The sequence below is a fragment of the Aspergillus aculeatinus genome (genome assembly GCF_003184765.1).
Source record: "Aspergillus aculeatinus CBS 121060 unplaced genomic scaffold BO66scaffold_11, whole genome shotgun sequence".
NCBI lineage: Eukaryota > Fungi > Ascomycota > Eurotiomycetes > Eurotiales > Aspergillaceae > Aspergillus > Aspergillus aculeatinus.
Window position 1 is genome coordinate 610560 of NW_020291480.1, and position 11107 is coordinate 621666.

The 11107-nt window shown below is 52.5% G+C and overlaps 3 protein-coding genes across 3 annotated transcripts; all 3 read right to left on the reverse strand.

Moving 5' to 3' along the window:
• Nucleotides 1-149: 149 nt before the first annotated feature.
• BO66DRAFT_317225 (KH domain protein) lies at nt 150-3519 on the reverse strand (the record flags this gene model as incomplete). Its single annotated transcript, XM_025643550.1, has 7 exons — nt 150-1010; nt 1061-1258; nt 1312-1676; nt 1730-2054; nt 2118-2579; nt 2631-2912; nt 2992-3519. 7 exons carry the CDS (start codon nt 3517-3519, stop codon nt 150-152), a joined length of 3021 nt encoding a protein of 1006 aa, XP_025506479.1.
• A 3378-nt stretch (nt 3520-6897) lies between these two features.
• BO66DRAFT_389947 (uncharacterized protein) lies at nt 6898-7877 on the reverse strand (the record flags this gene model as incomplete). The annotated part of the gene is made up of 1 exon (XM_025646894.1): nt 6898-7877. A coding segment is annotated over exon 1 (320 nt), but the record flags the coding sequence as incomplete, so codon positions are not given.
• A 6-nt stretch (nt 7878-7883) lies between these two features.
• On the reverse strand, nt 7884-10894 carry BO66DRAFT_389948 (uncharacterized protein). Its single transcript, XM_025646895.1, has one exon. The coding sequence runs from the start codon at nt 10607-10609 to the stop codon at nt 8075-8077; it is 2535 nt and encodes an 844-aa protein (XP_025506481.1). The 5' UTR covers nt 10610-10894; the 3' UTR covers nt 7884-8074.
• Nucleotides 10895-11107: the final 213 nt, after the last annotated feature.

Consider the following 11107-nt stretch of genomic DNA (forward strand, 5'->3'; position numbering starts at 1 on the left):
TTCCTGTGACGTCTTGATTGCATGCATGCACTCTGTGGTATCAAGAAGGATCCGAAACACAAATCGCTGACAACAAATCTCAAAAATAATATCAAAAGAAAAACACTAGAAAGTCTCTTGGGGTATACTGCTGCAAATTGACATTGATTTTAACGCGGTGGCCCGATTGGGGCCGGGTATCCAGAAGTAGAATTGGAAGTACTAGGACGACCACTGTCAAAAGAGGCGCGCGGGTCATGCTTGGGTGTCATGTCCCCTGGCGCGGTACCGAATGGAAATTTCGTGTCAAAGCGCGCGGGCCAGCCATTGCTGCTGCTGTGGCTGTGAGAGCTTCCGAGGACCGGCAGGTCGTCCTCGGCAAGGTTCACGCCGGAATCGTTCCATGGGTTGCGATAGCCACTGTCGCGGGACTCCATCGAAACCAAGGATGCCTTCGACGCATTGCTGGACGCATGCTTGAAGAAAGACCCTGGAGAAGCCGAGTGGTTCTTGCGTCCAATGAACGAGGAGAAGGAAGAGATACTACCAGGCTTGCGCAGTCGCTCGAAAATGGACCCGCGCTCGCTGGTTTCATCGGAGAAGTTGGGTCGGGTAGGAGAGTCGGTGACGAGGGGGGCAGGAGCATGCTGCAACAATTTGGAGTCGAAGAAGGGCAGGGACTCTTCAAACGAGTCAGACTTCGGTCGCGGGATGGCGCCCTTGACTGTCGTCGCGTCAAGTCCGTGAGCCACAAGGCGCGAGATCAAGAAATCGATCGCATCCTTCAGTCCACCGGCATTATTGCGAGTGTATCCGAGCACCACGCGGTCTTCAGGCCCGAAAGTGGGAGAAGAGGACCCCGAGGCACTGTCAGATGTCGGAAGGTCCGAAGTTGTATCCACGGTGGTATCAACTTCGTATTGTTCCTTCAACTTTGCGCAGACATCTTCACGGAAGTCGGGGGACTTGAAGAAATCTCGCAATTCTGCGGAGCTTTGGAAGAGGAGTTCGTGACTCTCAGGGACCATTCCCTATAACGGTAATTAGAACTGCAACCACGGAAAAGATAGATAGTACATACCAGTAAGGCGTCAACCGCCTGCGGAACCTGGTATTCCGGTCCAGAGATGTTCACGACGTCACTAGCAAGCTCGGTGCTAGGGAACTCAATCTTGCAGTTCCACTTCTTCTCAAGCTCGTCGATTTCAGAGATGCGGGCGAGCAATTCACGGTGATACAGCCGGTTGATGACCACTCGTTCCGATACATACTCGGCATCCTGTCCACACGTCAGATAAGGGTCACCGGTGGTCAGACAGAATGTAGACTTACGACTTTCTCGACCATGTCCATGATCTCCTGCTTCACCAAGTCGAGACTCTGGGCATTGCGTGCAGGAGTCCGGCAGATGACGTTATCAACCTTGATATCATCGTCCTCTTTGCCCATTCCGCCGCGGTCCATGGCATTCGAGAATTTGACGAAAACCGAGTATTTCTTCATGATGCGCTGGATATGCTGACCACCGATTCCGATGATTCGCTTGTGATATTGATCGGGCACATGGAAGGAGATCGAAGCGGGCATCTCCTGCTCAACAAGATCTAGGCCGTTCTTGGTGGATTCGTACTGGTTGCCGCACACGTCGATGTAGAAGTTGTACTCGTTGAAACCATCGAAAATAATTTGCACATTGCCTAGAAGGGTCAGCCTTTTCGCTCATGCGGCCAGTCACAATCAATGAACGCACTCTGTCCCATGATCTTGTTGATCTTGCCATTCTTCTTGCCACTGACAAACTCCTTGTGCTCATTCGCAAGTTCGATCTTGACGCGCATCTGGTACTGGCTCCGCTGGACAAATGGGATTTGGTTGATCACCATCATCGCTGCCTTGACAGCATCATCTGATCCATTGATGGTGAAAGTCAAGTTGTCAAAGCTGACCTCGGCACCCGAATTGCTGCAGATGTCGGACAGCATTGTACGAACGTCGGCGGCGGGTGGGGCGCGTAATCCACCTTGGGACGGGTCGGGCATGATAATCCACCACGAGGCGCTGTAGAACTGGCCGGCCTATCATGATCTGTCAGTGACACCTGATGAAAAGTCTTCCGCCCGAGCAATGAGACCACCTACCAAAGCCATGATCTCGCGAACTGTGCGCTCGACGTGCAGAACCTCTGTGCCCTGGATGCGAACCACACCACGCTGGATTCCCAGCTGGGGAAAGTGGACGTAAGATCCGTTCATCTCCATCACCTTCCGGACTTTGTCAAGGCGATCAAGCAAAATGTTGTCGATTTTGTTCGAGTTGACGATGACATCCTTCACATAGATCTTGACCCCCATTACCAGTTCCCGCAACTTCTGCTTGGCGCGAGCGATCTGCTCTTGAGTGTCACCCGTGATGTAAACCTCGTCCTCACTGCGACGGTGGGCACCGGGGGGCGTGTATCCAAAAATGCGCGGGAATGGCGGAGGGAAGTAGATGGCCGTTCCGGTCGCCGCCTCGATCAGCTTGATGTTCTTGCGAGTCCGACCGCAGACCAAAGTGTGCATGGTGAGCTCCAGCTTCATGGCATCCACGTGACGTTTGAGCTAAGCATCGTTAGTATCCCGACCGTCTCCTTCGTCATAACAAGCACCTACAATTTGATCAATCATGATCAACACGCGAGTCTTGGCATGCTCCGCGCTCTCCATGTCCCCGTAGATGGACACCCGGAACCGCTGGTCCAGCCCATTATCCGACGCGTAGCCATAAGAGGAGATCACAGCACTATCATTGTCGCGAATCTTGGGGTTGAGGAGGAAGATATCGGTGCCAGTGTATGCAGCCAGGGTATCGAGATGCTCCAGAACACTGGAACGGATATTCTTGGTCGATCCGTCAATAATAAGATGGACGTCAACATCCACGGTCGCACAACGCTATTAGACCAGGATCATCAGTATTGAGCAAGCAAGCAAAAGTCGCCGTGGCGAAACAGGACCATTATTGGGGCCGTACCAGCAAAATTGGAGTCTCGTTCAAGACCCTTGCCCGCATCTTGCGCACAGTCTCTCCATCGCCGGTGATACAGACATTCGTCGCCAATCCTTGGGGTCGTCGTTGTAGTGAGGGGACCGTTTTGGGCTCGGACGACGTGACAACAGCCTCTACTCGACCGTTACTGCTCTCGGTGATCTGGCGACATAACCTCCGCAGGGCCTCAACATTGCTGGCATGGACGGGAAGCTGGTGGACGGGGGTTCCGTCCGGGGTGCCCTCGGGGAAGGACCAACGCTGGAGAGCACCAGGACTCGCGTGCAGGACATCATCGGCATCGGGACCGGCCAAGGTGGAGGAGAATGGAACATTGAAGGAGAGGTTGACGGTAGGGTCAATGCCGGTGGGCGGAGTCATCGGAGGTGCGCCGTGCGGTCGACGAAGGGAGTGGGAGCTCATATCGGTGTGCGGTCGAGACATGCCGAAAGTGGGTGTCATTCGCTCCCAGCCATGACGGGCCTGACCCGTAAAGTTGGAGATCTTGTGCATGACAAGGGCAAGTCGAGTCTCTGGCCCCTTGAACGAGTCGAGGGGAGAGGAGGGGGAGGGTCGAGCAGCGGAGAGAAGGAATGGCGAATGAACCGGCGGAGGAGGGGCAAGAAGGAAAAGACAAGGCGAATGCAGCAGTAGGGGAATCAAAGAGAGAAAGTAGGACGATGAGGAGAAAGAAGAAAGTCGAGGCGGACAGACAAGGCTTTAGTTTGTCGCCAGTCTCGACAGGGATATGGTGTGTTTTGGGGGGGGGGGGGGGGGAGGGAGGTGAGCGCACAAGGGGAGGAGGAAAAAGGAAGAGGTGGTGGAGGTGGTGGAGGTGGTGTTAAGGTAGAATGGATTTGGGTGGAGGGGAGGGAGGGAGTGGTTAGTTTAGTGGGAGGGAGCGTAGTGTGGGAGAGAGAGACAGAGAGAGGCAGAGAGAGGGAATGAGGGAGGGAGGGAGGAGGGAGACTGAGGGAGTTCGAGTGACAAGACGAAGAAGGGCGCCTTTTTGGGTAATCCGGAATGGGGTGGGAAAAGGCAATCAACCACCTTGACGGGCCAAAACGGGTATCGAGGATGATTGAACCTATAGTGTCTGGGCTGCGGACAACACCAAAAATAAAATAGAATAATAAAACAAGCAATGTTCGAGAAGATAGAATGTCCAAAATGAGGACGATAAGACGGCGATGAGGAAAAGAAGAATAAATCGACAAAGGGAAAGAAAGGGAAAAGGAAGCAAAGCAAAGCAGTCCAAAGCAGACTGGCTGGGCTGGCTGTCAATCAATCAACAAAAAATGGGCGTTGGGTTTTTTTTTTGGCTGCGAGAACTTGACAATTGATTCAAGTTTACTCAGTCGATCAGAGCAGGGAGGGAGAAGAATGAATCAGAAGAACAAGGCGGGGGTGGGAAGAGAGGGAGGAATTCCTCTGGCCGAATTCAGGAAGGAAGGCTTGGGGAGTCCAGCAAGCAAGCAATCAAGCAAGCAAGCAGCAGCAACAGCAACAGCAACAGCAAGCAGAGTTGGATGAATCCATCACAAGAGTAAAAAAGAACACAGCCATCCATGGATGGATGGATGGATTGGATGGAGCGATCTTCTTCTGGCCGGGTGGTCTTCCTCAGGCACCAAAATAACCCGTTCACAGCCAACTCAATCAATCAATCAATCAGTCGACTAATCAATCATCATTGATCCTGATCAATCAATCGAATTATCAATCCATCAAGGAGAATTCATTATCGGAAGCTACCTCGTGCTTGGTTTCCAAAATTGACCAAACTGTGTGCTATAAATGTCCTGATCCTTCTCCTTCGAACCACAACCCCCAATAACTACTAGTACTACTAATCTTCATCCCTCCTCCCCTCCTTCTTCTTCATCAGGCGGGACACGGCGGGTACTCAGCCCAGTGTCTAGGCCCAATGCTGGCATTGTCTAGCCAAAGTACGATCGTGACCAGAAGCAGACTAACCCTCACTAGAGTCGATACTAATGAGTCCTGCCTAGTTACTACCAGAATAGTAGTCATCATCGTCCTGACTAGTCCAACTAGGGATCAGTCCACCCACCCAGTGCCCCCTTCTTGTCCTCCTAAAATCTACACTATCCCTGATGAATCCGGAGTACAGTCACAATAGCCGGGTTATACTCGAGTCGTACTTCGAAACAGAGAGAAACGAAGCCTGACTCACTCACTTCCTGCCAGGCCGTTTCTGACAGAAGTCCACAACATTCCATCCCGTCGTTCTCCATACTGGGGCATCAACGGGCTGGAAGGAATCCCGATAACAATGAAAGGAAACGCTGAACAGTGCCCAGCAATTTAAAAGGAAACTCAATTCCTGCCCAAAGACATTCCCACTTCTGTTTCTTCGAGGGTCAGTCAGGTCAAGTCAGATAACACTCTTCCTCATGTGAAGAATCGAAGGATGGGCGATGTGATCATCCACCACTGCATTGAATTCCCTGTGCACGGTCCACCCACCTTGCCCCTTTGGGCGCTGCAGGCCACTTAGAGACTGCACTCTACGCAGTCACGTGTAGCCATGGTTAAGGCCCCGGGGTTCTTACTAGTCTATGGGTGTCAACATTCAACTGCAGTCCAAAGACTGGACTATGAAGCATGGAAATGCGGAGAAAACGGAGGGTGTGAAGAAAGCATGTGCAACGCATACACAAACTGACTTGCGAGCCGAAAATCCAGAAGATAATTGGCCCCCCCGGCGGAAGTATCCCAGACCCGGTTGTGAACTGGCGATCCAAGCTCGGAAGTGCTGGGAAAGGGCAAGGGCAGATCACTTGAGTCCGGTCTAGCCTGGTGGTGGCCTACCTACCTCTATAATCAAATCAAGCTCTTTGCCGGATTTTCCTTGATAGCGAGCAAGCAAGCAAGCAAGCAAGCATGAGGGGACCTTTCCCTCCCCCAACAACAGAAGACCAGACAGGATCGACTCTTACTGGGCTGAACCTCGAGTCCTCTTGGACCTGAACAATCACACAACTACTCAGTAGTAATATGTGTGTGTACACTGTACACCTGGAGACAGAGTCGCGTTGTTGAATTTGCCACGCGTCTGAATCGACCCATCCATTTGCGCTCCTGCTGCCACTGCTAATCACTACTGCTACACTCAATCCAAACACAGCAGTACATACATACATACATACATGCATACCAGTCTGGATCACAATCTCTCCCCGGTAACGGGCAGGAATTTGCAATCTACCAGACAACTACATACTACACCCAGAATATGTACCGTACTTGAAGGGGCGAATAACCCTCCATCAAGCCCATTAACTCAACTTACTAATGCATGTCAATACTCCAGACAGCAGCCACTCAGCGGGAAGGGGCTGTACTCAGTAAACCGGATTGGAGGAGAGAGAGAGAGGAGAGAGGGGAGGGGAGTGAAACACCACCGACCTTGCGTCACCGTGTATCATGACTTGGTCTCCGCCCGGCGAATCCAGGGTGAGGAAGAAACAGTCAAAGTGTCAGACACTTTCCCTCCCCTCCTCTTCTAGTCTAAATCTAGTTCCCTCGGCCGTTTTCTTTGTGTCTATCACGATGATGATCATCAAGCAGCTTGTCCCGTCCTAAGTTGAATCCGCATGGGTTCTGAAGAGAAACAAAACGGGGCTCAACGGGAACCCACGGGATAATCCTAACATCGAACAATAAGTTTAAGGCATCACAGGGAAAGACATTTGGCATTCGGTTTCGTTTCATCCAAGTCACACAATGACCAGCTGGTTTCTTTTTACAGTACTCAGTAAATATCGCACAAACCTGAAAAGTAAAAAAAAAAAAAAAAAAAGCTCCCCATAGTCGATCCCATCTCGTCCGATTCGTGGCAACCTCCCCGAGGATGGTCGTTCAAGAAACTGAACCCCAGACTTTCACCGGGCCGTCTTATCCATGGCACCAGGATGGATGACCCCTCGACTTAACTGATACTTGGAAGATCATCGAATGACTACTTTCCTCCCAGGTTTGTATGCAAATGAACAACATACTAGTGGAGTGGTTAATTCCACTGATGGCAAATTACTGTAACTACCCGACCTCGATCGATCTCGACGCCCGAATCAGCAACGACGTCATTCATCAACCGCCTCACATCGCTCAACCCAACCCACTGCAGTGGGGGGTCCGTATTTCAATTCGCCTTCAGCACCTCTGTATCTTTGCCATATGTACGAGCACTCGTATCTATCAATCGAAATTCTTTCATTTTCCATGGGAAAAGCAGGGAAGAAGAGATACCCTCCAAGTTCCAATGTGATAAGTCGTTCTGGAAGGAGTAGGAAAATCCCTACATTACGGAGGCCTCCCAACCTGAGAACATATATGTACACTACGATGACGGGTAGCTTAATCACCTGCTCCGTATAATCCAAGTCATCTGTCCAAGCCGTCTTCATTGCTTTATGGACCATGAGGGGAAAACATACAAACCACGCAATCTTGGTTTATCAACGGTTCTATTCTGTAGATATAAACCGGAGTAGAGGGAGTCTAGATCGGGATTGTGTGGGAGAGAAAGAGGTGCCAAATTCTTTTCTTGACGGTGCACATTGGGGTACATCTAGTGTTGCATGATAGGTGAAGAACCACGAGGAACCATGATATCGAATGATATCAGTGAAGAGGTTCTATGAGCGAGACATTTCATTCGAGCGATGAATTATCATGGACGTGAGCGATGCGAGCAAGGAACTATAGCGGCAGCGGCGGAGGCGGTATCCGTGTTGCCAGCAGAGCGGCAGAAAGCAAACTACCAATCAGCATAGCTGATTACTCTGTGTACCACAGCACCAGACCTAAGATCGAGATTGAACCGTGAATACCTTTCATCTCTCTACTACCCTCCTGGAATGATTCTCGAAATAGGTTCGCGTATACGTCATCTCCATGCATAAGTAGCATGAACCCCAGTCATCTTGCTTGCTTGCTTTTGTAAGTACAATAAAACGCCCCCAATGGAGACGTAAACTGAAAATCGACGAAATATATGGCGTGTTCATCTGAGAACATCAGACGGAAAGAGAAAAAATACTTAGTACCGCGGAGGAGGAACTCGATGAACTACATCCCCTCGCGGTGCTCCTTCTAATACAACCCGCTCCGAATTCGCCGCGACACTTCCCTCATAATAACGGACGGGCTCCTCGCGCGCCAGAGGCCGCGTCGCAACATACATAGGCCGTTCCACGTACTCGCGCGGCTGCCGGGTCCCGTCGTCCAGATACACACTCACGTCGCGCGCTCCGCCGGGGCGAACACTTTCCACTCGTTGGATGACCTCGCGTGGCTCCTCATACCGTCCTGCTGGGGGACGCATGCTCGGCATCCGTACGATTCGCTCGCGGGGCAGTTCAGCCTCTTCAAGGTAATGTGGAGGTCGGCGGGTGGCGTATTCGGTCACTTGGACGCTGGCGCTACGTGGTGGATAGACATTTCGGTCATCCGGGCCGGCGGCAACGGTCGCGGGAGTGGCGCCCGCATAAGGTCGGCGTTCACTCGGGACTGGGCGAGCGTACTCGGTGACGCGTCGATAAGCCGGCGGAGGGGGCATGTCCTGTACGTACCTCCGACCGCCGAAGGGGTCTTCAACGACGGATGCCGCCCGTAGGCTCGCGTGGCGTAGAGTGACCGCACGGTCATCGTAAAGCTCACCGCGCGGGGCTCGGCTGGCGGGAAGGTAATACTGATTGCCGTGCTCATCGACCACGATCCGTCGCGGAGGTGGCGCCATCATCTGACCCGTGGCCTCTTCCTCGTAGTAAGCTTCCCGGAGTCGAGGCGACATCGGCGATTCTCCCGCAGGAACATAGCGGCGTGTAGGCGGCGGGGGCAGCTCGTCATAGTACCGGACTCGTTCTGGTGCCGGCTGTTCCACGATAGCGTAGGATCCTGCGCGCAGAGAATGGGGGCTAGCCTGGTCAATATACTCGCGGGCATATTCGGGTTGTCGAGCTTGATGCTGGAGACTGGCAACTCGTCGAAGATCTTGACCGTCGCGCATCGGACGTCTCACACTGAGTCTGGAGACGGTCCGTTGAGCGCCAGAATCTGCATGATGAGCGTCATAGATTTCATACTCGTACCCTGGCTCTCTCATAGGCGGCTCCCTTCTCTCGATCACGGGAGTATACTGTGGCGAGGCAATGTCTATGTACACAGGTCGCTCCTGAATTTGGCGGCTTCTGTACGTCTGTGGGGTATCTGCAAAAGGTGGAGGCGATACGGGTTCTTCCTTGATGTATGCCTCATCGGCAACCGTGGTGGCTTGCGCCTTATACGACGGACGAGATCGGTCTCGATCCTCATGCAGTCTCCTACGCTTTCTAGACGTCAAAGGATAGGCGGGTACGTCAGGACTGGCATGACGCTCCGGAGCGTAGTCCGAACGCGCATGTGGGACCGACGACACCTTGGCGATCGCCAACGGAGAGACCCTAGACGGTTGTGGAGCGGCAGGCGAAGTGATGTGGTTCCGCACGACTCGGACATCATCGGCAGGCGAGACAGATTGTCGAGCGTAGCGGGCTCGTTCAACTGGCCGACCTTCCGGCGCACGTCGTTTGGTTCCGCCCGCGTACTCCCTCTGAACCTCGTAATTGTCTTCCCTCTCCATGGGCGCGACTCCGGGCGCAGGCGGCGAGTACTCCGGTTCTTCGAACGCGTCAGGTGGTTGGTTGTGGTTCGGGTACTCGCGGGATGCGTAGTCGACCTCGCCATGGTGCGGCTGCCTTTGATCATAGGGTAATCGATGGCCTGCCACGGGGTAAGTATCTTGTATATCCTGATCCGATCCAGTTCTGTTGAGGGCCTCAAGCCGTTGCAACTCATCTGAATAGTTCTCTACTGGGACCGCAGTAGCAAGCTCCTCAGAATTGGATTGAGGTGCTGGAGATGGTTTTTGCGGTTCCCCCTGCTGAGGCGAATCAGGAGCTCTACTGGAATAGAACGAATTATCGTCAAAAGAGTCGCTGGGCTCTCCATTGCCACGGCCATCGACCGACGGAGATGGATTGACCATCTCGAAAGCCTTAACGAGCACATCAGAAACATCGAAGTCCGGCTTCGCGTCCTGTAGAGCAGCCTTCTGCCTTGACTCCTGCCTTTTTTGCTCCAGCTGCTCCCGTAACGCCCGTTCCACCCGTTGACGCTGTAGCTGTAGCTCAGCTCGCACGAGATCGTCCGACTTCGTCAAGAAGATCGGATCGATTTCCGAGGTAGGATTGGGGATGATACGCGACGCCCCCGTCACACCCGACGAAATCCCCCCAACGCCACCGCTCTGAGAGTTGGCCGGTTTAGCATTAGAAGGGGCGGTCGGGACGTGATCCTTGGGAGATGCCTTCTGCCGTTCTCCTGGCTTTACCTGAGAGGGAGTAGAAGAGGCAGGGGGGTTGCGCGAAGCCGTCTTGCGCACAAATTGCCGAGGAACCTTCAATCTAGGGTGAGTTCCAGAAAAGATTTCGTCACTTATTTTCAGGATCTTCTCATACTCCTGCACCTCCTGATTTGTTGTAGGTAGCCTAGTAGGTGCACTACTGCCTGATGTTGAAAGCTGAGCTGCTGCCATAATTTAGGAAAACGACTCTCCTAGGCTAGGATTATGTTGGCCGTGAGAGTCGATAGATCAAATCACCTGAGGTTTACAGCGAGCAAGTTCTGCTGCGTCACCCGTCCAGGTTGCAATCTTTGATTGCGGTATAAGTAGGACAGCTTCGCCAATAGACCCGGACCAGCTAGAGTCTTTTTTTCTCTTTTCCTTTCTCTTTCTGTACTTATCTTTCCTTTTTTTTGTGCTTTTTTAACATGTATAAGGGAGAGTGGGGGGAGGAAGGGAGAGGAAGACAAAGTGTCGAGCCAAAGGTGAAGTTGCGGAGAGGGAAAAGAAGGACGCAGCCAGCCGTGCTGCTACGAGTAAGTTACTCGAGTAACTTGGCGCCGAACGCGCTAAACTCGCCGGGGAAAAGCCGTCCTTGATTCTCCCCGACTCCCGAGACAACGAGTCATCATCCATCTTACTGAACGATTGCAGTATTACTCATATTCAAATTATTAACTAACTACCATT